General features: G+C 44.1%; 1 protein-coding gene across 2 annotated transcripts in view; it reads left to right on the top strand.

The window, feature by feature from the left end:
* LOC138965389 (transcription cofactor vestigial-like protein 4) overlaps positions 1 to 27,933 on the top strand; it is a 90,705-nt gene that overhangs the window by 28,665 nt on the left and 34,107 nt on the right. Inside the window, exons 1-2 of one of the 2 annotated variants that reach the window (XM_070337528.1) lie at positions 3,683 to 5,521; positions 16,260 to 16,473. In XM_070337528.1, coding sequence (XP_070193629.1) covers positions 5,152 to 5,521; positions 16,260 to 16,473 — 584 coding nt within the window. In that variant the 5' untranslated portion in view covers positions 3,683 to 5,151. Of the gene's footprint in view, positions 1 to 3,682; positions 5,522 to 16,259; positions 16,474 to 27,933 lie in introns of those variants that run through there. The other variant, XM_070337529.1, reaches the window with a different exon arrangement.

Raw genomic sequence — 27,933 nt, 5'->3', positions numbered from 1 at the left:
ACGGCTTACTAGTGCCAAAACTAAAAATTAGTAATTTTCACGCGTTAATTACTAATTTTCTTGTACCTCGTGACTGTGGGGGCTCAATGCGCATGCGCGACTGTTTCACCTGCCAGAGCAAAACATCCTTCGATTCGAAACTTTTCTGGTCCATAGTTCTTTAATTAGATGTAAATTAACACTAAGAGCTGAGCGCATGTGTAGATAACCGTGACATACAACTGTCTGTCCGAAAACTTGTTGAATAACGAATTCCATCAAAAGATATTTGTGAAAGTGTGTGAGTCTCGATGAAGAGATCCGTCTGCTAGTCGTCGGACCTTTTGCACATGTCCGACCGGCCGCCATTTTTCCTCTCTCGGTTCGAACATTTTTGGATCGATTGTCCTTCCCTAATACACTTTTAAGCAAATGTATGAGTGTGGTAGTGGAAACAAATATGAAGTACAGCTGTCTGCCTGACAACTTGTCGAATAAGGAATTATATTGAAAGATATCTGTGAAAGTGTGAGACCACAGCCGATCAAAAGTCCGTCTGCTACGAACAGCTTCGATTCGAAAGTTTTCAGGGTCGATTATTCTTTTCTAAGATACCCAAAACAACGTTTAGGATAGCGCTATTGTAGAAAACAGTGACATGCATCTTCCCGTCGAATAACTTGCTCGATAAGGCCTTCTGTTAAAAGATATTTTAGAAATAGTGTGAGAGTGATGTTTGCCGGACGTTGAAGCCTCTCAGTGCGGACTCTTAAAATCCGACTACTGTGACCGAAAACGAGGCAAAAATGAAAATTAGTAATTAACACTGTTAATTACTAATTTTCACGTGAAAACGATAACCCTAGGTTTTGGCACAAGTAAGCCGTCATAGCGGGTCATGCATGATTGTCACTGTAAAGCTGTCGTTCCAACGGCGGTAAAAACCCTCCTCCTAAGTTCTAATCACCTCCTATCTAGTCCCCCGGGTAGCCGACAGGGCCAGAGGTAGAGCAATACACGTGTAGCCAGTCGACAGCATCAGCTGAACGGAGAGTTGTTCAGTGCCATCAAAGATACTGTATTGTTTTGAAGTTGTGTTGTTGTTAGAGACGTAGTTATGAAGTGAACTAATTTTGTCCGGCAAATCAAATCATATTAACTTTATTATCTCCACTGCAATTTCACAATGTGAGACAATAAAGTTAATTTTGCTTGATTTGATTGATTTGATTTGTGAGGTTCCCATGGGTTTCGTTTGTAAATTCGCCTGTGCCTTTCGGTTTTTCCGGTGCAAAATCTGCTCATCTATTGTCTTAAAAGTGTGTGTGGTGTGTGGGCGGCAAGCTTGAACAGAGTTATTGCCACTCGACGGCGAGGGCTGGATGCACAGAAACTCGAAACTGCTTATTACACCCCCGGTATAGGGGTGTGTATAGGATTCGGTCGATGTGTTTGTTTGTTTGTTTGTTTGTGTTCGCATATAGATCTCAAGAATGAACGGACCGATCGTCACCAAACTTGGTGAACAGGTTCTATACATTCCTGAGACGGTCCTTACAAAAATTGGGACCAGTCAAACACACGGTTAGGGAGTTATTGGTGGATTAAGATTCTACAAGGACTTATAGAGGGACATATTAATGGTCAAAGGGAAATAACCTTCTCAGTTGGTGGCAGTGAGAATGGTAAGGACGGGGGTGTTTTTCCTACCTCGGAGGAATTTCTTGTTCTATATTACTTTCGTTGAAAAGGGTCTCATCGTTGAAGAAAGCATTATCTACGGTATCTCTCCCATGCCTGGAAAGTGTTCGTCCTCGGACCTGAAACCCTTTCCCAGTCCCCAGTGTCTCCGTCAGTCCCTGTCGCTCAAGGCGAAGTAGAAAAGGGTCCAGTTTCGCGTGATTGTTCTTGGGTTTCGTTGTCCCCACCAAAGTTCTTTGACACTTCTCTTGTGTCGTGTGGAGTGTGCGAAAACATTCCCAGGCCCAGAGACAGGAAGTTGGGAACAATGGCTGCTCGACAGACCGCGCCATCTTGGTTTTGGAGATCATCTACCAGTGACTCGACCCTTCTCTGTAGATGACACTGAGGGGTCACCGGGTCAAAGTTGAAACTTATTCACTACTAACAGTCTTGAAGGGTTTATGTCGCCGTAGCGTAGTATAACTAGTTTATTTGAGTGTATCATTCGGATTGTTTTCTTCTTTAGTTTGTACGCTCCTTGCTTGTTAGTGTTACTGTACAGGCTTTTCAGAGAGACAGAAAGACGCAGATCTTGACCAAAATGAGAAACGATATTGTCGTTAAACCTGAATTCAGTATTGTCTCTGTTCCCCAAACAGGTTTTACACAAAAGTTAGTATTTTGCGATGCCGTTGAAAATCAGTTACTAGGCCTACGTAAGCCAATGTGGCATATATTATTACCACGTCATGTCCCAAATAGACACTAGTTCTGGGGACAGAAAAACCAAGTTAGCATAGCATCAGTATGGCATCCGATGATTAATGGCCGAGAAAATGCAAATCAGACAAGAAGCGGATGTTGAATTTTAGCACGGCGAGTCTGAGTCTGGGTCATTTTTAGGTAAAAGCGATTACCACAGTGATTTACGAGAGCTTTTTGGCAACAGCTCCTTTTCATGGTGATACTGAATAAATTTGAGCGAGTATTCAGAACAGAGTTGTTTCTTTACGGCAAGGCGGGATAAAAAGCCTAAAACTAAAAAAAATACATATCGTTACAGAATTAAAGTATCATATTATGTATCTAATCTGTCTCATGCTTGCCGTGTGTGTCTTTAGATCCAAGCCCTCCCCCACCTACCCACCCTACCTCAAAGATTTTTGATTATTTCGAGAATGGTTAAAGTTCTTTTAAATTCTCACCTGCAGCAGTGAATTGGTTGTTCCATTGGAACGCCAACACCAGGTAGGATTTAACACCTGATTTTTAATCGGTGTCTAGAGAGTCGTCTATAGCTGTTACTGTTTTGTTTGGAATGGTTCCACAGCATGTTGAATGCTTTGAGTGCTGGCTGATTTCTGGTGGTCTTGTTTTCTTTCTGCTTTCATGCAGGACACATTGAAGTCGAACTATGGCAGTTCCATTGATGAACTAGGATATATCTAATCAGTAATAATGTCGAGGCCCATCACAAACTGTTTATTGTCGTTTGGATTACCTTATGTCAGTCTTTCCCGACAGTAACTTATGTGGTACTTTTCCACTTTGTGGGTTTTCCGCAGGGAAATCCCAATCCCAAATCCTTCAAGTTACGAGAAAGAGAGGTAAGTTACGCATGTCTCGGCTTTCCGCTGCCTGTATTAAATTAATGAACTATTTCTCATTTGGATGCATTCTTTTTTCCCTGACTCCAGCCACTTTAACTTGTGAGTTCGTGATCAGCCCACTGAAATGCGGTGTTGGATTTCGCTGGGAGGCTTTTACCTGTCTCTTTTACCTACGTTGGAGCGTCGCTCTCCGGCGCTGGCTTTTATGAATGCAACGCTCGCCGCTCAGGAGGTCAACCATGTGTGAATCCTCGCCGCGCGCCCATTGGCTGATAACTATGTTGACATGGGGTTCGAGGTCACCGCCAGCCAATCAGAACGCGGCGACGGGTTACAAGAGGTTAGGGGGGGGGGGGGGGGGTGAAGGGGTAAGGTGCGTGTCCGGATAGAGGGAGGAACGAAGCTTCACCTGAGGAAACTCTGGGGCCTTAGAGAGAGGCGAGCGTTCGTTGCGTTTTCTCACCTGCCTATCTACAACAGAAGCCGTGTGGAAGGCTTGCAGACGACACTGAGAGAACTGAGTCTGCCCCTGCAGACGACAATTACCGTGATTAAGTCATCGAGGCAGACGATACTCGGCCAACGTGTTTGGCATCGTGCAAGAAGTTTGTGAGATTCATTCATTCTGAGGACGCACTTTTTTGGACTGATTTCCAATGTGAGATTGGAAACAGGAGTTCACGTCCGCTTGTAATTTTGGAATTCAGTTTGTTTCTGCCTTACCTGCGGGAGAAAATAAACTGAAACTCTTGGGTTTGCCACTTGCCAATCTTTGTCTGACTTCCGCAAAAGAACGAATAAGAGCTAATTTTTAAACTTCCATCTGTCATCATCTGAAAGTGTTGCAAAGTGTCCATTGCGTATTGCTGGTCTGACTTATTGTGTTTTGCATTGTCAAGTTCTTTCTGGAACTAAGCTTGCACCAGTTTTCAAACCGCACCTGAGCATAGGTCGGTTACCAGTTTTTGCAGAGACCGAAAATATTCATTTGCAGCAGTGCATCATTCGTCGCTCAGTGTCCGCGGAACGCTTGAACAACTTGAATGTGCATCGCAGAAGCAGTTTTCTGATCATTTCGAACATTTTTGGCATCACCAGCATGGTTTAGATGCTGAATTTTGGGAGCACTAATTTGTAGAATACAGGTACAATTCTGTCGTGTCGACTTTCAGAAAAATCAGCGAGTGCCAGGACTTTTGTTTTACCATCGTTCGTGCAGAACAAGTTCACAAAATATTTTGTTTTGCAATAACTTGCATTTGAAACAGCGGTATTATTGAACGTAACATATATTGTATATTCTGATGCAAAACTCGCGAACTTTCAAGAACAATTAGTGTGGCATATCACCATATGACTTCAAGAACTTGTGTGAAGTATATATATATATAAAGTTTAACACGCTTTGCTCATTCGAAGAACTTATCATTTGTGGTACGGTTTTCCTTCTGATTCACTGAGATAATGTGCACATTTTCAGCAGCAGACTGATATTTTCTTGTGGATGTAGCCAGTCTGGGAGAGATAGTGCTGTCTATCTACCTGCATCCGCCTGCGTGTAATGGTTGCGTGTGATAGTGGAAGGTCGGTTTGTAGCCTGGCCTCTGACGATTGAGATATAGGTGTGGCCCTGTCGTCGTCGCACTACTCTGGCGTAGTGTATACCGCGACAAGTTTATTCCTGGATTGATGAAGACTTTACTGTGTCGCCACCAGAACATTCTGTTGTGAAACGGTTCTCATCACGTGAAACTTTATTCCTGGATTGGTTAACACTGTTACAGTGCACCGCAACATTCCGTGATTAAATAATTGTCATTACTGATATGCTAAATGTTATTATGGTGCCATCTAGCTCTGAAGTCTGATACATTTGTCAATGTTGGATTCCCGAGTGTGTTCCCTCCTACCCGTACCCGCTTCAGCAGTTCGTAGTGGTGGCAGCAACAGCATGTCGATTCTTGGAGAATACCCGTTTCTGGACCGCCTGGATCGTGGGGCGAGTTATGGCCTAGGAGGCCTAAACCTCGGGCCTCCCCCGGGCTTCAGGCCTCACACCCCCCGGCTGTGGCGTCCGACTGTGTGGGGGTCTCCGCCCCCGCCCCCTTGTCCCCCGCTGCCGCCCCAGCCCCACACCCTGCCCCTGTGTCCCGAGCCGTGTCACCTACCCGCCCTTGCCGGGGTGGGTGTGACTCACCTGTTTGATTACATGGCCTCGGCCCGACTCTGGTACCCTTGGTACTACAAAGGTGGGTACACTTTAGTCTGCAACGCTTGTAACTCCAACCCCACCCCACCACAAACCCGGCCTCTGTCTGTGGCCACACATCATCTTTAAGGCGAAGGCTTGAAGTAAAAATACAAATTAAATTAGATTAAATGAAATTAAAAAAACCATGTATATTTGTTTATCTTTCTTTCTTCGTCGATGGAGAATTATCTTGTCGCCCTGGCTGGCTGGCTGGCTGGCTGGCTGGCTTTTGTCGGTCTTCCTTGTCTGACTTGCCTGTCTGTCGTTTCGTCCGCTCTCTATGACTTCCGAATGTCCGTCTGCCTGTCTGCCTTTTCGCATGTCTCTGCCGTTTTGTCTGACTTTTGTTGCGTCCGGCTGTCTGTCTGTCTGTCTGTCTGTCTGTCTCTCTCTCTCTCTCTCTCTCTCTCTCTCAAATATATTCATCCTATTCCTTGCTACTTCGCTGCTCAGTTGCCTCGGGGCCCTAATGAATTGCATCAGTTCTATATTCGTTTTTTTTTGTTTTTTTAAGAAAGATAGTTCCCATTCAGCTGTAGCTTGAGTGTGCGGCTTGCGTTGAGACTTTGAGACAAACGTCTTTTTCTTACCGAGGGTATGAATTGATTGCGTTACCTGACGGATGCCTGTTTCGCCGCAAGGTTTTACCCATAACGCAGCGTGAATATGTGTACGGCATAAGGTGACTGCGTGCGTGTCCATTAAAATGCATCACCAGATCCCCCTCGCCCCCTCCCTGAAAAAAAACCAAGAGAATGAACTGAATAAACCTCATAGTTTTCATGAATTTGCGAAACTGCTTACCGTCACTCAAGTGTCTCCTTCATCTCAGCAATATTGAAAACTGTCAACAAATTGAAATGTATGTCGTGTGGTGCGCTCATTTGGTGAGGAAGTTTTTCTTCGTAATAATGCGAGACACTGTACTTGTCATGCTTTGACTCAACTTCTGTGTATTTTGTCGTGGGAAAGACAGAAAAAGAAGTTTAGCAGTGTGTAATACTATGTCAGTGATTATAGGGAATGACCACAGCATGATGTGAAAACTGCCTGAATTCTAATAGCTTGATCATTGTCGATCAGATGTTCCTTGTTGTACGCTGGTGTGAGGATTGTTGGAGCTGATCTGATAATTGACACACACACACACACACTCACACACTCACACGTATACACTGTATTGCCCAACTGTCAGCACATTACGACGGTGCAAATGACCAAGAAGTGTATGTGCACCCACAAATGTGACAGGTCATAATACTATCATTAGCGGAGAGTACGCACATGTGACATCGTTTTGCGTTTTGTCTCACTGGCTGACTGTACCAACGAGAGAGAGAGAGAGAGAGAGAGAGAGAGAGAGAGAGAGAGAGAGAGAGAGAGAGAGAGAGAGAGAGAGAGAGAGAGAGAGAGAGAGAGAGAGAGAGAGAGAGAGAGAGAGAGAGAGTGTGTGTGTGTCAGTTGCACGTGCAAAATTAGTTGTGACGTGGAGTACGCACAGGTGTCGTCGCTGTTTGTGTGTTGCCCGTGCTAGTTGCATGGCGTACCGAGAAGGTTGTGGCGCTTCGGCCTCGTAAGGGGTATCGGGTCTCTCTTCAGAGCTCAAAATAAACCCCAATGCTCCACCTACGATTACCTGTGGGGGCTGGAACTAAACAAAACGTTTTCCAGGTCAAATAGTGGGATCCCAGATCACAATCCTATTTTATTTAATTTTAATTTTATGCAATTTATATCGCGCACATATCTCAACCACGGATTCAAGGCGCAGGGATTTATTTATGCCGTGTGAGATGGAATTGTTTACACAATATATCACACATTCACATCGGCCAGCAAACCTCAAGCCTATTTGGGCGAGCATTCACCTTTCACGGCCTATTATTCCAAGTAACACGGGTATTTGGTGGACATTTTTATCTATGCCTATACAATTTTGCCAGGAAAGACCCTTTTGTCAATCGTGGGATCTTTAACGTGCACACCCCAATGTAGTGTACACGAAGGGACCTCGGTTTTTCGTCTCATCCGAGAGAGATCAAGTGTCTTTTTTTTTCAATCGTATAGTGCTTTTTTTTCCGATGCAATGAATTCATAACTTTATGAAAAGTCGACAGATGAATGGTTTCTGTATAAGTAAATGAAGGCTCCTTTTAAAACACCACACCCACACGTAAGACGTGTACTTGAAAGAAACAGAAAAAAGAGCAGAAAACACTTTCCGCCAATTTAATAATTGTTCCGGCAGGTTCCCTGTAGACAAAAAAAACCTGTTAGTCTGAACTAGGGTCATGTTGTTGTATCAATGGCTTGGAAAGAAAAACGATCCAGGCCGAGTTGTCATATACCCCCCCCCCCCCCCCCCCCTTTTGCATCCGAGCTTGAGATGTGCCAATATTTTCAGAACCGTTGATGATTTTTTTCTTTCTTCTATTTGAATGATCTAACATTAATTTATTAACTTGTATGTATTGTGTATGCGAAGAAAAGACAGCACTACACAGTAAGTCGGACCAATATTACTAATTTCTGTATTCTTCACATGCACGTAAGGGATCAAAAGGTGAGCGGGGGTGAGAAGTTTATGTCAACGATGTCACTGACTTCTGAGTCATTCTGCAGTTATTTCTCCGATATAAAACCTTGGTGCTGTGTGTTTGAACAATAATATTGTTTTCTTTTAGTTTCGTCGACTTTTCTTCCGACTGATTTGACGCCGTCTAGATTCTATCGCGTGGAAGCAAACTGCGTACGTTTAAGTGAAATACGTTTATTATTTAGTGCAGGTGATTTCATTGCCCTTAGGTGGTCATTGTCTTTGACCAGCAGAATGTCAGTGCTCCCTGTGTTGCACAGGTCCACTGTTCTATCCATTTAAAAGTATAAATGCTTGACGGAAGGATAGAAGGAAAGAAATCCCGGGAGAGAAGTTCAAGATAAATGGGATGCGAACGAAAGGAAGGAAGGGAGGAACTGACAAAGAGGAAAGGAAGAGGGGGAGAACAGGCTTTCAGAAACGTATTTCCGACTCGCAGACTTAATTCAGTGCGCTGAACGAGTCATTTCTTCGTTCTAACGATCGTCTTTGAACTGCTCGTGTCTGTAAACAAGACCTCATGGGTGACAGTGTCGCATTCGTCACCACAGTTTATACTCTAGGTAGGAAAAATGTGTCCTGGTTATCACGCTTATGACTCACTGCGACGGCCCCGCCGACGACAGTACAGGTAATCTCAAGTTGGTAGCACAGATAATCGCCCATGAGTCATACCACATTTTGCTCTGCCGCTTTTAACAAACGCGACTAGACTCGGCATGTTGTTGTCGGTAGTGGTGACAAAAGCAAAATATGTCATCGTCTGGGAAAATATATCTGTTGTGGATAGGAATGAATTCCTGTTCCATTGAATTCCTGTATTGCTATTGAACTAGAGCTGGTATTGGAGATCTAAGTCGACTTGCTTTTATTCTGTGTAGTATTGAACGATATCAAAGACGTTACATTCAGGACTATCATATATTTTGTGTTGATTGTTTGTTCTTTTGTATGAGAATGCGTGGGTGTTTGTGCGAGCGTGAATCATGAGCATTGATTTGACAAATCTTTGTGTATTAACTGCCAACACTGCCATATTTGGTCAAAGCTTACGTTTTAAATTTGTAACCGGATGTCGTAAAAAGTAGTCAAATGATTGCCCGAATAATCTGCACTGTAGCTGAGACTAAATAAGTCTATTTTGAATTTATATAGAAGTTTTCTCGCCGTACATATGGCGTGAGCACATACATGTACGCATGCACGTACAATGGCATAGTCGCACGCACAAGAGATCTTTGAGCAATGAAGTGGGACACTTTTTTTTATTTTTTATCAAGCATGACTACAAAACAAAGTATTCTAAAAGTAACCATGAAGGACTGACACGAACTGCTAGTCATGCCGTGCATTAAGTGTAAGTTTCAGGGATATTTCCGACTTTTTCTCGAAATAAACAAAGTGCAACATATTTACAGTGACAGGTTTCTCCTTTGTTGGCTTCTTTCGCCTACATTTTCTGAAAGTTTAAAGCATGTAGTTTTTTTTTGAAAAGCAGACACTTTTGATGTTATCTGTTGCGGGTGTCATCATTGTAGACACATTGATACTTTCACATCAGCTTTATTATACTCAAGCAGATGATTGTGTGGGTTCTCCGGCGCTCATTAATTCAGGCCTCACCGAAACGAAAATCTCGACTTTGAAACGTAATACATAGGGTGTTAAGGATGTCGCCTGAGTATGCTTGGGTTTCCTGCACAACGATATCACAAATTATCAGAAGCTTGGTCACACCATCAAGAACGTTTTCCCCTTTTCCGAATCATTTCATCTGGACGGGGGATGGGAGGGGAGAGGGGCATCATTGACTGTGAATGAATTTATTTAAAAAAGATAAATTAAGAAGTGAAGTCTGTGAAACTACATTACATTACATCCGACAAAAGGCACTACTCTTAGCCTAGTTAGGGACAACTTCTACTACTGTTTTCTCCCCCTGCTGATCCGGGTTAAGATCTGAGCGTGCAGTCTGCACACGTGGGACTCTGAATCAGTGAATGGCACAATTTGTGGACTGTATAGGCTTTTCCTTCTATCCTGGAAATTATATCTTGGTATTAATTCAGTACACACAATACAATAGTATGGCATAGTCTTGAATCACAGTATACTCATGGGCATTTTCTTACAACATTAATTTTCAATTCAAGGTGAACCGGAGAGGGGTAGTTAAAAATAAATATAAGAGCTGCCATTGTAAACGGGGGTAGGTTCATTCACAGAAGATTACTGGACTGCAAAACAGAAACCGGAGTGCACCATCTCTGTTTGCTTTTAGGGTCAGAGGAAGCGACTCCTGTACCAGTCTTATCAATGAAGCAGTGTGCGAAACCATCAGCCCGGAACTGAATAAATCAGGCCAACCTGTCTTGAAAAAGGGCTTTTGGGGGTTGCGTGTGTGTTCCGGGGAGAGGGAAAGATTTGAAAAGAATTATAAGTATAACGAGAGAGAGAGAGACAGAGACAGAGACAGAGACAGAGATTAACAAATAATACAAGAGCGGACTTGTTCTTTTTGACTGTACGCCACGAAATCTGGCGAAGGGGTGGACGAGATTTGGTGTAAGGAGGTGCCATATTCACTTAGAGCACCAGCCATTCACTTCATCCAAACCGGTATTTACTGGCTCTCACACTCACAGAAAACCGGTCACTCCCTCGCACCCACCAATCAATTCAAGTCCGTCTGAAAGATAATGATGAATTTTTTTTATGGAAGAGCAAAATCTTTCATCGAAATTACTAACCAGAAAGTGTTAGTAATTGCTGATTTAATCTCTTAGTGTTTTCAGAATTATTATGGTAAATTCCCTGGGGGCGGTTTTCGGGATGTTATTTTAACGGTTTTTGTTTAAACTTTGGCTCTAAAGAGTGTCTCATGAAAATCTTGATTTTGATGCGTTTTAAATTAGTTCGACTCCCATACCGACTACGAACCAGATTTATTTTCAGCATTGTTTTCTTCTTCTGTTGGCATTTTGCATCACATATGCCTGGGAAGGTATTTTTACCAAGGAAATGAGGAGAAAGGAAGTTTTCTCGAGCGAAAGGGTCGTGAGCAAGCCAGAACATGAATTAGATACGCTGGCATGGCAAAAAACCAGGTTGATGAAAAGTGTACTGCTCCTCGCACATCACCAACAGAACAAATGCAAATTCCATTGGTTATAAGCTCCAGCAAAAATTTCAAGAGACAAGACATTGGTCTTAAACAGAAGGCATGCATTCTTTGAGAAGCTATCGAGCCGTTAGGAAGAAAATATATATACCGTTCTGTAAATACCCTTCTATGTTTTGTCCTTGCATGTAGGTATCGTTTTCTCCAGGCGCATTGCCATGACAATGAAGTGATTGTATTAACTACTATTTCAAAGTGGTACTGCACATTTGTTTGAAATGCAATTCAAGAGTGGTTGCACAGGTACCTATGATGATTATTGGGCCGACTCAGTTGTTATACCCTTGGGAAAACCAGCATGTACACTACATTGGGGTGTGCACGTTAAAGATCCCACGATTGACAAAAGGCTCTTTCCTGGCAAAATTGTATAGGCATAGATAAAAATGTCCACCAAAATACCCGTGTGACTTGGAATAATAGGCCGTGAAAAGTAGGATATGCGCCGAAATGGCTGCGATCTGCTGGCCGATGTGAATGCGTGATGTATTGTGTAAAAAAAATTCCATCTCACACGGCATAAATAAATCCTTGCGCCTTGAATATGTGCGCGATATAAATTGCATAAAATAAAAATAAAAAAATAAAAAAATAAATCCCTGCGCTTAGAACTGTACCCACGGAATACGCGCGATATAAGCCTCATATTGATTGATTGATGGCTTGAGATTAGATATATACCGATAAAAGTGGTACTACAAACCATCTAATATCACCCAGTACATTAGTTTTGCTACTACTACGTGTCTGAATCAGAACTGTAGTAGAAGCATAGTATTTTAGTAATCCTTACAGCTGGAGCTGGCATCACGAGCACTGTTGTTGGCAGACCCATTGAGAAAGGTCGAAAACCTGAGCCTTCAAAGCCGCCGCGCATACTTTCAATGGACCAGTAACACTATTCAGCTTTACTGCACGCAACTTGCTGTACACACAACTATGGCACGAAACACTTCTGCTACGCGTACAGCCAGTTGCATGCAGCAAAGCGGAATAGTGTTGCTGATCCCATTGCAAAGGTGCGCGACGCAGCTAGGCGGCTTATCATGAATACTCAGGTTTTCGACCTTTCGTATTATTAGCCTTGCATGTTTCATTCAGCGATTAAATGATAATCAGAATTGTTGCTGTTCTATTCCGAGACTGAATGCAATTCTTCGTGCGCTGCGTGTTCCAACACATGTTGAATAAAATGATCAGCTTTTCGATGCAATGTCTTCCTTACACCAATGTACATGCAGCAAAGTTGAATTGTGTAACAAGCCCCAAAGAGAAACCCCAGTGTACACACCTTGATCAAGGAAACCCTGCCCGCGCAGACACTGATACTCTGTCACCATTGAAAACGGTTCTTTTGTGGTGGCCTGGACAGGTGAAAAGCACACCGCTGGTTGGTCTGAAGGGGGGGGGGGGGGGGGGGTCTGGGCGTGTGGGGCGGGGGCAAGATCTTGAGTCCTTTCTCTTGGACACTCCCATTGTCCGTGGACTGCGAGTTCAGGAGGTTGTATGGTTGTATGGAACTCATGGACATTCTTGTGGATCTAGTGGTTTCATTGCCTGTTCAAATGTTTCTGTTACTTCATGACTGTAAAGAACTTGGTGGAAGACGCACCTAAGACTCGAGGGGGAGGAAAATGTGCGGTAGAGTGAGAAACGAATGCACATAACAGTAATGATAAAAAGGAGTGCAGATTGATTGCATTTGTTTAACTTTTTAATTTTCTGTACATTGAAATGCAAGGTCTTTTACATTTGGAAAATGCGGGTACAGTATATGTATTTGTTGCTGATAAAGCGAACTTCTCTTTCCTGGGTGGGAGTTGATAGAGCAATTCATTGCATGATGTTGTTCTAAAGTATCTGTTATCGGGTGTAAAGAATTGCATCTAGCTCGGCATAATTATACAGGACTTCGGCCAACCTCCCCATTATACACCCGTCACTGTGTCTCCAGAGAGACCGCTGAATGAATTTCAAGACTCTATAGAGTTGATGACACATGTTGATGTCAAGAATCAGTTCAACTCATTCACTATTTATCCTCATGCTAGTCCTTGGGTTACCGTTGAACTGAGCGGTTGCAGCTTAGTATCAGACCTCTACCCCCACCTCCTCCGCCCACTTTGCCACCCTCCTCTACCTTCGTCTCTTTCTTGCCGGTTGGTAATGTCAAGAATAATGTTACCTCGTTCACTCCTTGTCCTGTGACCGAATGATGGGTTACTGTCGAACTCGGCGGTCTAGTCCCAGACTTACAACCCCAAACCCCCTCCCCCTCCTCCCCCCCCCTTCCTCCTCTTCCCTCCTCCCCACTTACCTGTTTTCTTTTCAGGCGGAAAAGGCTGAATGAATGAAGAAATGAATGAATGAAAGGAGTAAAGGGGGAGGGGGGGGACTCCCTGCCTGTCGCCCGAGTAGAGCAGGTATTCATCGGCTTGTAGCAGGGCTTTAAGAGCGGTCCTGCAGGCATTGACAGGCCTGGGAACCCCGCTCTTCTCTTCTCTTCCATTCATGTCTTTCCCTCCTCCCGCCATTTGCATTTTAAAGCTGCCACAACAAGCTGCTTGTTCCGAGTGTGTGTGGAGCTGTCTCCTTTGATGTGGAGACCTTTTTTTTTCTTCAAGGTTCTTTTTTATCTACCCCTTTCCACGATCCCTATTTCCCACCCCCTTTTGTGAGGGTCTGGAGTATAGTATTACCTACATTACTTAGCACTACCCTTTTGAGACGCGGCAGAAGTATGTCGAGGTTTCCACTTGTGTCGAAATGGCTAAGATGTGGGCCCAAATGTTGATTTAAAAAAAATAAAGAGGAGTTACTGGGGGGGGGGGGGGGGGGGGTGTTTAGGCGGTTTTGACTGTGCCGTTTAAGAAAATTTACATAAAAACGGGAAAATGTTGAAGGAGGGCATCTGACTTCCTTTGACTCAGACGAGGCTTTCCATAAATCATATTTCAGTTGTACGAGCAAAATTAATGTTCTAATGTCTCGTGCTGTATTCTTAAATAGTGTTATGGAATATTTTAGTGTTTTGTGCGTTTTCTATGGTCAAATAAAAAAAAAGGGAGATAAAGTGTGTGTGTGTGTGTGTGTGTGTCAGTGTGTGCGCGTACGTGTGTGTGTGTGGCCGTGTGTATGTGCATTTTTGCGTGTGTGGGTACGCGCGTATGTGCGTGCAAGTGCGTGCATGCATGTATGTGTACATATTAATTCCAGCGTTCTTGTACACTCACACGCCCGTGACCCAATCCAGACGACGTGAGCAATTTCCGTTTTCTGTCGGGTCCTTTCAGGCCCGCCATTGTTGGCTTTGTGAACAGATTCTGATGACTCTTCTCGTGTTGACACTGTGCATTTAAAACGAGCCGACGAAGTTCTGTTCCTCCGCTTGAATGCCTCGCTTTCTGTCATCCGACGCCCCAGTAACGTGTGGTGTCCTAGTCTTTTAAACCCCGCTGCCAGTCTATGAAGTAAGAGACCCTCTGGGAAGAAGACTTTATTCAGGCTTACAACAGACCCTCTAGGCGGAAGACTGTATTCGATTCAGGCTTACAACAGACCCTCTGAGAAAAGGACATTCAGGCTTACAGTGAATCACCACTTTTGAAATTCTCCACAGTTTTGGCGTGCTAGGCGTATTTTTCTCGCATGAGATTCTCTGTTGTGATTGTTGTTGTTTGATGGGGTATTTTCGGTAGATTATGCTTACCCTCGGTATTGGTGCAACAGTCTTTGGACGTTTTTATCGTCTGCAGATGATGGAGGGGTGTTGTTGTTTGATGGGGTATTTTCCGTTTGTATTATGTTTGCCTTACCCCCCGCGGGTTAGGGGGAAGAATTTACCCGATGCTCCCCAGCATGTCGTAAGAGGCGACTAACGGATTCTGTTTCTTTTTTTACCCTTGTTAAGTGTTTCTTGTATAGAATAGTCAATTTTTGTAAAGATTTTAGTCAAGCAGTATGTAAGAAATGTTAAGTCCTTTGTACTGGAAACTTGCATTCTCCCAGTAAGGTAATACATTGTACTACGTTGCAAGCCCCTGGAGCAAATTTTTGATTAGTGCTTTTGTGAACAAGAAACAATTGACAAGTGGCTCTATCCCATCTCCCCCCTTTCCCCGTCGCGATATAACCTTCGTGGTTGAAAACGACGTTAAACACCAAATAAAGAAAGAAAGAAAGATTAGTGCTTTTGTGAACAAGAAACAATTGACAAGTGGCTATATCCCATCTCCCCCCTTTTCCCGTCGCGATATAACCTTTGTGGTTGAAAACGACGTTAAACACCAAATAAAGAAAGATGTTTGCCTTCTTTGGACGTTTTTATCGCATATTAAGGAAGGGTGGGGGGAGTGTGGGGGGGGGGGATGGCTTCTTTTATAGATGCCTCAAAATGGGTGACAGCCCTCAGCCCAACAGAGCTTAAAAGTAGAAATGCTGCACCATTATGATCTTTGCTCATTCCCATTGTTTCCCTTTAGTATACACTTTGAGTGCAACTGCGTCGGTCTATCATGTCTAAGTTTACAGAGCTTGTTCTCCCACTTTGCTTCACCCCACAACTGAAAATCAGAAGTATATATATGGTCAAATGAGCCACTAGATATGTTTTTCAACGGTCAGCAACACCCCATGCAGTGAACAAGCTCCATCGTCAGTGGTTCACTTTTAAGATCAAGCTGGTCCTAGAACTATTGATCGTTTGCTTTATTTGGCCCAAACTCTATCCTTTTGGTTTACTTTGACCCACACTCTTTCACTTTATTTGACCCAAACTCAAAATTCTGTTTGTCCACAACAATTATATCCTTTGCATTATATAAACAAACAAATTCTTAGCTGTATTACAATGACCAATTTTTTGTTTAAACTTTCTTTGGCCAAACTCAAAATATTCTTTACTTTATATAACCGAAACTCGATCCTTTGACCAAAACTCTTAATTGTGTATGTCCACAGGAGGCGACTCAATCTTCGGAGGGTCCCAAGGCCTGGACGGTTACGGTGACGTGTCACAGGGAGGGACCGGGGGAGGAAAAGAGCTGCCGTCTCGCTCCCTAAAGGCGGATCGACTGAAGGAGCGGCAGGACCTCTCCCAGGTGCTCCACATCGACAAGGAACACGCTGCCGCCATCCAGGCTCGGAAGACTACCACTACTATAAGCACACAGACGTGAGTAAAGACCTGGTCATCATGTTTGTGTGGAAATACACTGGCACGCACGCATGCCAGCACAGTACACGGTCACGCATGAACTTTCACACTTACGTATGCTCTTTCGCGGATTTTTACCAGAATCTCTCTCTCTCTCTCAATCTGTCTTATTGTTGTCTTGTCTGTCTGAACGTTTATCTGTCCTCTCTCTCTCTCTCTCTCTCTTCTCTCTCTCTCTCTCTCTCTCTCTCTCTCTCTCTCTCTCTCTCTCTCTCTCTCTCTCTCTCTCTCTCTCTCTCTCGCTCTCGCTCCCTCCGACTCCCTCTCTCTCTCTCCCTCTCTCTCTCTCCCTCTCTCTCTCTCCCCTCCCTCTCTTTCTCGCTCCCCTCCCTCTCTTTCTCGCTCCCTCTCTTTCTCGCTCCTCTCTTTCTCGCTCCCTCTCTTTCTCGCTCCCTCTCTTTCTCGCTCCCTCCCTCTCTCTCTCTCTCCTGTTATATGTTGGTTTATCTATGAAGGTTTTGTAAAACGGGAACAAGGATGAATGAGTTGAACAACTTTGAGTGTCAGTTTAAACCATGTGCTTGCTCTCTCTCTCTCTCTAGCTCTCTCTCTCTCTCTCTCTCTCTCTCTCTCTCTCTCTCTCTCTCTAGCTTGCTTGCTCTCTCTCTCTCTCTCTCTCTCTCTCTCTCTCTCTCTCTCTCTCTCTCTCTCTCTCTCTCTCTCTCTCTCTCTTCAAAATTGTTTGAGTGTTTCCTTTTTTTAATTTTTTTAACAAATATGTCTTTAAATGTACTCTACATTGAACAAATGTTTGTAACGCATTCTTAGTTTTGGAATTCCGTGATGATGTTAAAGGCGAGAGATGTGAGTTAGTAAGTGAGTGAGAGAGAGGGTGAGAGAGATATTTGTGAGTATATGCCTGCCTGCGTACCTGCTTTAATGCCTGTCAGCCTGACGGGCGCTGTGGCGGGGTGGTAAGACGTCGGGCTCTTAATCGGAAGGTCGAGGGTTCGAATTCCGGCCGCGGCCGCCTGGTGGGTTAAGTGTGGAGATTTTTCCGATCTCCCAGGTCAACTTATGTGCAGACCTGCTAGTGGCTTATCCCCCTTCGTGTGTACACGCAAGCACAAAGACCAAGTGCGCACGGAAAAGATCCTGTAATCCATGTCAGAGTTCGGTGGGTTATAGAAACACGAAAATACACAGCATGCTTCCTCCGAAAGCGGCGTATGGCTGCCTAAATGGCGGGGTAAAAACGGTCATACACGTAAAATTCCACTCGTGCTAAAAACAGGAGTGAACGTGGGAGTCTAAGCCCATGAACGAAGAAGAAGAAGAAGAAGAATGCCTGTCAGCCCGCATAATCATCCAACCAGAAGCCAACACCACGAAAACTAAGTAAACTTTGAATTGCAACCTCCCAACAGTGTGCGTGTGCGATCACACTGGAGTTCATCGAACGGGCAAGTAGATCGTGATCAGTCTTAGTTCGGCGAACAACAGACAGTGTATGTGTCTGTAACTTGAACTGTTTTTCCAAGGGATTCACATAAACACCTCATCACTAGGTCAGGTTAGAAGGGGGGCTACCACATTCTTTGAAAAACATCACCTCTTTCGTCTGCTGCATGCGCACCGTAACACAATGCCCGAGAATGCAGGGTTCCTTGCTTTGTCGAGCTTAGTGAAGAGGAAGCGCAGAGAGTGGGAAAGGGAGGGGGGGGGGGAGAGATCGAGAGATGGAGGGGTGGTTCACCGAGAGAGAGAGAGAGAGAGAGAGAGAGAGAGAGAGAGAGAGAGAGAGAGAGAGAGAGAGAGAGAGAGAGAGAGAGAGAGAGAGAGAGAGAGAGAGAGAGAGAGAGAGAGAGAGAGAGAGAGAGAGAGAGAGAGAGAGAGAGAGAGAGAGAGAGAGAGAGAGAGAGAGAGAGAGAGAGAGAGAGAGAGAGAGAGAGAGAGAGAGAGAGAAAGAGAAAGAGAGAGAGAGAGAGGAACAAGTCTTCACATTGTTGTTGTTTTCTTGTTGTTTTGAGAAGCGAATTGTTTTCAGGTACCTCCCCTCATTCTGTGCATACCTTCCAACATAATGCGTTTGTTTGCGCACTTGAAGAACGCTCTCTGCAGATGCAATCAGCATCCCTTCCGCTGCTGTGGGGTCCGGATACTTTCCTTTTCCTCCTCTTACCTGCCTCATTTTCCTCCCCAATCAGTTGCTTTTGTCTTTAAAGAGGCAGTAACGGTTGTGTGGTTTCACAATTCTTAAGCAGAAATTATGATTTTTGTTTCTACTATTGAACATACTGAGTTCAAGCTCGTATACTTTCGGATATTTTCATATCACAGTTATTGTGCATATTCATGATGATAGGTTTAATGCAGATTTTAGTATTTCACTTATTGGTCACACAAAGAACGAAGAACTTCTCAGTCGAAGATGATTTCATTTTTCAGAAAGAACAAAATGTCATTAGTGTTGGAAGCATGAAGGATTCACTTCAAACCGTTGTATTTTAAGAAACGATTTGATAAAAGTCCACTTGCGTTAAAGGCATAGAAAGCTGATGACTATTCACGCTAATTGCGGCTTTACCCACAGCTGGAGACATGCTAAATTAAGTTCCCTGCAAGATATTGTGGTCTAGGACCCCTTAAATGTTGAGATATTTGAATTTTTATTTTGATCTAGATCGTCCTATTTATAGATTTGCCAACAGAGGTAACGTTGACGCAAGGGAAATAACTCCGCGTCTTTGTTGACATCCTCACTTTTTCAGAGGCTAGAACAAGCTGTAATGCATGTATATGGTCCGCGCATTGCGACATATCGTCATTATATGGCCTTATGATGCATTTGACATCGATTGTGGGCAAACTACACATCGTAAACACGGGAGCGAGTTAGTAAGCCTTTAAATGTTTAAAAGACACGCGCACAAAAACTACTTGATACGCGTTTTAAGGCTTCCAGATTTAAGTTGAAAGGCTTCCAGATTTAACGGTTGCGGTCGCCTATTAGAACTGAGTTTATGAAAGTAAAAATGTAGAGAAAAAAACTACCAGAACTTATGCGAATATGTAACTTGTTTAAAATTTAAAATTTAAACTTACGGAGAGCCATGCTGTCCGGAAGCCCAAGAATCGTGTAGCCAGGGGAGTAGTAAACAACATTACTACAACTCTCTTTTTGCCTGAATGGAATGTTTGATGCGAGCAGCTTCCAGTGCCAAGAAATGATACATGTTATCCTCGTGAGAGATAACCTGGCGTGGTGCAATCTTCAACCTGTTGGGCACGAGGTCAAAGCAATCTCTCCATGATTATAGCGCTCCCATTTTCACACTTCATTCTGCTGCTCAGTGTCTGGGAGGTATGATCTGGATGGATCTACCAAATCTGAAGAAATAGGTCTTCATTTATACACTTCTAGTAAATGAAACGGTCGCATCGCACCCTTTTTCTAAACGGGGAAAAGTCATCTACCTACAACAAGTACAAACAAACAAGCAAGCAAATCACTAGCAACAACTTGAGCGGACAACAGTCCTGCTAGTTGTAATGAGAGGCAACATGATGAGAACCGAAAGAAGGAAAGGTAAAAGGTACAGAAGTAAAGACGGGAAGACGTTTTATAGGCAAAATGCAAAAATGATATCAAGAGGAGAATAGTTTCTTACAGTTAAAAACGTAACAAAAACAGCGAATTGAACCAAAATGTCACATGAGACCGGCTGTTCAACGGCATAAATGCAGAGGTGATAGGATATCGGACGAACTAGACTTAGCAGTAAAACATATAATTCAGGAGTCTATATCAGATGATGTGAACATGTTTTAGAGTGCAGGAAAGAGTTGAGTCAAGGAAGGAAATGAACAGACGGTGACATGGGATGGAAAGAGTAGCCTATTTTGAAAGAAGAATTCGAACAGAAAAACAACGTCAAAAGAACTTTAAATCAACAAACAAGCACAAAAACAGCAATCTGATAACTGAAATCACAGGAACTGCGGAAGTTTCTTTCAGCCACCGCGCATTTGTCACAGACGGGAATCACGTGCTACGCGCGGGCTTTTCCCCACCCGACAGTGATAGACACTCGGAGCTGAAACTCTGCCAGAAAAAAAATCGGAAAGGGGGGGAGGAAAAGGTGAAGGAGATGGGGAGTTAGGTGTGTGTGCAGCGTGGTTGGGGCGGGGCAGTCTCTGCAGGTTGCAGAAACTTGCGTCTTGTCAGTGCGGGTCATTGTGTTCTCGGTCTGTCTGGAACTTCTGCGTCCCCCCCCCCCCCCCCTCTTCTTTCCGCCGCCCTTCCACCATCTCTCTCCTTCCCCCTGGCCTTCCCGCCTCCGGACGCCCCAGTGCCGTTTACGTTTCCAGTGACGTAAGTCTACTCTGACTTGTCTTACACCCCACCAAGTTTGTCTGAATCGCTTGACGATAACGGGAGCTAGGCTGAATAGTATACAGTATAATTATAGGATGAATGGTTAAGTTTGGGTAGTGTTTTGGTGTGTGTGTGTGTGTGTGTGTGTGTGTTTGTTTGAAGTGGTTGGGTGGGTGGAGGGGACACTAGTTGTCAGTGTGTGTGTGTGTGTGAGTCTGTCTGTCTGTGTGCGTGCTTGCGTGCGTGAATGAGCATCAGTGTATGTATCATCCTGAACTCAGGTCAAAATGAGTTCGGCTCATTCTCTCCCTGACAGGATGCCTTGAGTTGATTTTTTTTAAAACATATTTAGAGCTTTTTGTAATGTATTATTGATATAAGCAGATTCGCGATCGTCGATAATGATTTTTCATTGTGTTTTGTAAGACAGTTTCAAGCGAGCTATTTTTCGCGGCTGTATTTACTGTGCAAACTGTAAAATAACTTCTCTATTGTGTGAAAGAATAACAAACAAAAGTCCCTTGTGACCGTTTGGTTTATCTCAGGAAAACAGGAAGTAACAACAACAAAAAAGGAGTGGCCTCCCTTGGCTTACTCCTGTGCCCCGATCAAGTGGCAATAATATAACATCCCCCTTTGTTCATCAAAGTCAAGTTCAGAATGGGGTTCCAGTCTCACAATAAGTAAAGAAACAAAATGCAAAATAATAGGACGCAGGAGCGACTACAAAACAAAACAAAGAAAAGGAACGCGACAACCGAAATTCGAATCAACGAAACCGACGCGATTTTCAATCGATCGATCAACGAAACCGACGCGATTTTCAATCGATCGATTTTCAATCGATCAACGAAGATGATACCAATAAACGTTCACAATCAAACACGATGTGTGTCATTTTACTCGAATGAGTATACAAAGTCTTTCAGCCTCTGTGGTTTGACTTCGCGACCGTAACGAGAAGTGCGGACAGGAATCTGGCTTGGTGGAGTCGGTGATGTCTTCATAGGACTGGGTCGAGCACTCGCAGGTGTAGCAGGTTGGGCTGCAGTCTTCCGTGGTTGAAATGGGGTCTGGGCCGCAGGCCGAGTCGGGGTCTGCTCCACATCAAAGCGCTGGACTTCTGGACGTTGGACTTCAGGTGCAGCTGCTGTTGCCATAGGAACAGGGACAGGCATGGCTGGCATGGCAGGTGGCTCCACCTTCTTCAGGTGAATCCGGTTTCGGCGATAGACTCCATCACCAGACTCGACTTCATAGGATCTTTCGTCCAGACGTTTGCTTACGGTGCCGCTTGCCCATTTCTTTGCGCCGAGGGTGAACGGCTTTAGTCTCACAGAGTCGCCTTCTTCAAGTGGAGGCAAGTCTTTCGCACCGACATTGTAGTATTTTGCAGCTGTGGTCTGCTGCTTCTTTAGTTTTAGCACGTGGTTGTCAAGGCTGTCAGCTGTCCTCGGCTTTAGGAGATTTCTGGAAGTGGGAACGAGAGTTCTGGTTCTTCTGTTGAGGAAAGACTGACTTGGACTAGTACCAGTTTCGTTGGGTGTATTGCGGTGATTTAGCAGAGCCAAAAACTGGTCGTCCTTGTTCTTTGTGAGTAGGGTTTTTGCGGTCTTCACCGCGGATTCCGCCTTCCCATTTGCTTTTGGGTAGTAGGGACTACTTGTGTTGTGGTCAAAGTCCCAGTCGCGTGCGAACTTCGCAAATGACTCGGAGGAGAACTGGGGGCCGTTGTCACTGATTACAGTACTTGGAATCCCGTATCTGGCGAAGTGAGCTTTCAATTTCTTGATGACGGTTGAGGCTTTCGTGTTGTCCATTCTGTCAACCTCAAAGAAGTTGCTGAAGTAGTCCACAGTTACAAGATAGTCTTTTTGATCCAGCTCGAACAAATCAACGCCGATCTTCTCCCACTGCCTTGAGGGAACTTCATGACTCATAAGGGTTTCTTTTTGCTGTGATGACTGATATGTTTGACAAGTTTCACAGGACGAGATGTACTGTTTGATGTCTCCACTCATTCCAGGCCAGAATAAGCTTTCACGAGCTCTCTTCAAGCAGCCTTCAATTCCGGTATGTGTCGAGTGTACGGCCATCTTCATTTCAGAGCGGAGTGATGAAGGTACAACTACTCTCTCTCCCTTGAAGAGCAGACCATCCTGTACAGACATTTCGTCTCTGAAACTGAAGTATGGTGCGAGTTCAGCTGGCAGTTGCAGTTTGTCTTCAGGCCAGCCACGGGTAATGACAGTTTTCAGTGTCTGAAGTGTGTCATCTTTCTCAGTCTCCTCTTTCAGCTTGTCGAGCCTCTCTTCACGGATGAGTAGGAAGCTCACCATGTTCACGAGTTCAAAATCCCCTTGAGTGTTTTCTGAAGACGTGATGTAGGCCCTTGAGAGAGTGTCCGCGAGGTACATTTCCTTGCCCTTCTTATATCTCACAGTGATGTCATAGTCTTGGATCCTCAGCATCATGCCCTGCAGACGACGTGGGGCTGCCGAGAGTGTCTTTCTCAGAATGGCTTCCAGGGGCTTGTGGTCACTCTCCACAGTGGTGTGACGGCCGAAGGTGTACTGGTGAAATTTGTCCAAAGAGAACACGATGGCCAACATTTCTTTCTCAATTTGTGCATATCTTGTCTCCGTGTCAGTCAGCGAACGGCTAGCGTACGCAATGGGCTTTCCCTTTTGCGTCAAAACGGCTCCAAGACCACTCTGACTTGAGTCACACTGTATCGTCAGTTCTTCAGCAGGGTTGTAGAAGGCAAGTACAGGTGCTTCAGTCGCCATTTTCTGCACAGAGCGGAAGGCTGTGTCGTGCTTCGATGTCCACGTCCACTCTACGTTCTCGCGTGTCAGTTGACGAATCGGTTCAAGTGTTTCTGATAGTTTGGGCAGGAATTTGGACAGATATTGGACGAATCCGCAGAATCTCCTCACATCCTCCACGTTCTCTGGCTTCTTCATCTCCAGAACGGCAGTGACTTTGTTGGGGTCAATCTTCAAGCCTTCGTTCGTGACTCTATGTCCGAGGAAAGTGATCTCAGTTTTTCTGATCTCAGCCTTTTCCTTGTTGAGTTTCATCCCCACAGATCGACATCTTTCCAGTAGGCGAGAGAGGTTGTTGTCGTGATCAACAGCTGCTTCTTCTTCAGAGTCACCTGACCCATAAACGATGATGTCGTCGGACACGCCTATCACGCCGTCCAGGCCCTCGAGTGCATCGTTGAGATGTTTCTGGAAAATTTCAGAACTTACAGACGTTCCAAATGGGAGTCTCTTCCACCTGTACCTGCCGAAGGGTGTCTGAAAAGTAGTGAGTAGACTGGACTCCTCATCGAGATGGACGTGCCAGTATGCACTTGACAGATCAAGCTTTGAGAAGAGTTTGGCTTTTGCTAGCTCTGGTAGAATGTCCTCCATGACGGGTAGAGGATATCGTTCTCGTTTCAATGCTTTATTTAGGGGACGGGGGTCAATGCATACGCGGAGTTCTCCGGATCTCTTTGTTGCAATCAGCATTCTGCTTGTCCAGTCTGTTGGTTCTTCCACAGGTGTAATGACGTCTCGCTCTGTCAGTCGCTTCAATTCTTCTTTGACTTTGGCCTTCATGGCCAGGGGTACACGTCCACTAGGGGAGGTGACAGGGGTGACGGTTGGGTCGACTTCCAGGTGAGCGGTACCGGGCAAGTTTCCCTGTCCACCATCGAAGACGTCAGCATATATTTCGAGGAAGTCGTGGTTGGAGGGCGAGGTCAGTGGGCCATCAGAAGTTGTTGTCACCTTGGCTACACTGTCAAAGTTACTGTAGTTTACAGTAATGAGCTGCATGGCTTCAGAAGTGTTCTTTCCCAGCAAAGGAATCAAATCTTCTTTGACGACGACGAACTGAACTCTGTACTTTTTCTTAGTCTTCGGGTTCCTGACCGTGAGAACTGTCTTCCCTGTCGCAGTGATTGAAGTCTTGTTGTAGGTATGGAGCGTTTTTTTGGTTGTTGTGATTGGTGCGTTTCTCACATGTTTTGCGGGAATCACGTTAACACTGGCACCAGAGTCAACTTGACAGATGACTTTCTCTCCCTCGATCACCATTTCACATTTGATCACCTTCTTCTTTTTGCAGTCAACGGCAAGTAGGACTTCATCGTCAGTTTCACTATCCTCCTCCACAGAGTGTAGATTCTTCTTCTTGTCACATTTTACAGCAAAATGATTTCTTCTGCTACAGTTCTTGCAGATTTTTCCCCATGCGGGACATTCTTCTTTCCTCAAAGGATGACTTCTGCCACAAAATTTGCAGTTGATCCCTGGATGGTTGTTCTTCCTCGCCCCTTTCAGGCTTTTGCCCTTGCCGCTGGTTTCGGAGACAGCACAGGCCTCATCAGTACCAGCAGACACAGAGCCCAGATTCTTCAGCTGTTGGTGTGTTGCTTCTGCTGCCCTACACATCTCTACGCATGTCCTAAGATTAAGCTTTGCTTTCTGTAACAGGCGTTCACGTGTTTTATTATCTCGAATGCCGAGCACCAGGCGGTCTCGTAACAGACTGTCAAAAAGACAATCACAGAAGTTGCAGGTCTTCGCAAGTGTTCTCAATGCTGCGATATAGTCTTTGATGGTCTCATCTTGCTTTTGATCTCTCTTGTTGAACGTGAATCTTTCGTAGGTTTCATTAGTTTCACCAATGAAGTGCTTGTCAAAAGCAGCTAGTACGTCTTTTACTGTGTGCTCAGCCTGTAGCTCCAGTCCATTGTAGACCTCGAGACCATCGATTCCTAATGTGTGCAAAAACAGAGCTTTGGTGTAAGCACTATCAGCTCCCGGGCCTTCCTGTTTGATTCCAGCCACAATGCAGTAGTTTTCCCACATCTGCTTGAACAACTTCCATTCTGCTGCACCTTTCTTCACATTTAGGGGGGGTGGGGTTCAACCTTTGGTCCATTGGTCAGTGGTTGTTGTGCTTGTTGGTTTTGCATCATGGACTAGAAAGAGAGATGTTCCGTACACGCTAAATCATGTGAAAGACACAGATCAAAAATGAGCAGGACTGTAGACTGGGAACCGCTCCTTCAAGCGGAGAAGCAGAAAAACGATCTTTGAGCAGCATACGTGAGAACAGAGGGTGTGCATGCCGATGTGGCATGCAGTCACCTACTTTGTTGTAATTACGTTTGCTCAAGCCATTGCACGATGTAAAAAGAAGTAAACCGTGTTTTTATTGTGTCACTTTGTTGTGACCCGTTTTGTGGAGCGTTAATATTTTTACGTGAGATTCACGTGCTCCTTGTTCAGTTGTTGTGACCTGGTTTTGGTCGGAGTGTCACAAACTGCGTCGTTTAGTTCTAGAACACCGTGAGATTCACGTGCTCTTTTCCGTGTTTTGATTTTGAGGTGAGCCCTGCGAATCTGCGTTGCAAGTTTTAGAATACGTGTGACTCACGTGTTTTTAGCTTTGTGATGTCAGCTAGTTCCTTGGTCTTCTTTCTGTTAAATATACCGTTTTAAGTTTTGGGCATGCACGGAGTGCGTGATCGGTTACTGATTGGTTGTAAAATAGTAGTTTCACCCGATTCTGTCTTAGGAATGTTGTTGGTTGGTCAATCCGGTGACCTTTGACTTTTGAATAACTATTCCATGTTAGGTTTTTGTTTCCATAAATACCGCTGCTTGACTCCTGTCTCGTCAGTCGATCTGAGGGTTTTAGGAAGCGTTTGGTTTTGATGTAAACGTATGAAGGTTATCAAGTGAACCAACGGAGTGTTTCTTATGTTTTAACGTCAACGTAATGTTCTTGGAGACAGTTGTTTCTCAAGTGTGAATCGTTTTGTGCCCTTCGTTTGTGAGGCAACACGTTTTGGTACTGCTGGTCAACCCACACAGCGCATAAGGTAATTTTGTTGTTACTTGTTTTGTGTTGTGTTTTGGTCGCCATTTTGTAATGACTTTGTGAGTTGTTTATGTATAACGTGAGTTGAAAGTCTGACTTGTTGTAGTGTTTCTTTATTGTGTGTTCAACTGTTCTAGTGTTGTGAACGTACAGCAATGATTTGTAGACGCTAGAAAGTCACTAATGTTTATGATAACTTGTGTTTTCTGTGGTTAACGAAGTTCGAAGTGAAACGTTTTCTCTGACTTTTTCAGCCTTACGTTAAAAGAATTTAGGTAAAAGAAGCTTGCGGTCTGTGGTGATCGTTTGTAAACGGGCTTATTTCTTGTAACGTTATTGAGGGAAAGTGGATGAGTAAATATCTTGTTTGTGACTTTGATTAACGCAGGAACGTTGTCGTTAGACTTTTTTGGTATGACAGTTTGCTTTGTATTCCTGGCCTGATGAGTCAACGTTTTGTATTTTTCTGAAAGTAGCCATTTTGGTTTTAAACGTATGTATGCTAAGTTTCTTGAGTATTCTTAGTGCTTATGGTATTGTTGAACGTACGGAACGTAATTCTTTATTGTTGTTGAACGTACAGAACGTAACGCTTTATTGTTGTTGAAGGACTAACCAACGAGTGTTTGGTAATTGTAACTTTCTTGTCTGTTTGTCTTCGCCTGTCTTGTGATTGTTTATTTTTCTTGTATTTACTTCTCGTGTCTTGTTAATGCTTTTGATACTTTTGCCATGTCTAATAATTTGTTTTCTTTTCTCTTTTTCTTTCTGTCCATAAGTTTTTTACCGCAATACGTAGTATCTCATTACGTAGTACTGTAACTATATATGCATTACTGATACCTTAGTGTCAGATGTAAAATAATAAACCAGTACTTTTGCGCGTTATCGCTTGTAACCTGTGTTTGTCATTTCGTATGAACAATATGTAGTACCAGCCTCGCTCACGAAGGCGCGCACAGTAAAAAACTTAGCTTGCTGTTGCCCAGTGAAGTAAAAAACTTAGCTTGCTGTTGCCCAGTGAAGTAAAAAACTTAGCTTGCTGTTGCCCAGTGAAGTAAAAAACTTCAGTTGCTGTCGTCCAGTAAAAAACTTAGCTGCTGACGCCCAGTGAAAGAACTTTAGCTAAAGTAAACAAACTTAGCTGAAGTCCAGCCAAGTGAATGTAAAGAACTGTTGTTATTGATGCTCAATGAACGTAAACGTAGCTGTTG

This window comes from Littorina saxatilis, linkage group LG4 (assembly GCF_037325665.1).
Source record: "Littorina saxatilis isolate snail1 linkage group LG4, US_GU_Lsax_2.0, whole genome shotgun sequence".
NCBI classification, from domain to species: domain Eukaryota; kingdom Metazoa; phylum Mollusca; class Gastropoda; order Littorinimorpha; family Littorinidae; genus Littorina; species Littorina saxatilis.
Note: the sequence above shows the minus strand (reverse complement) of the source record. Positions and strands in the feature narration are given on the sequence as shown.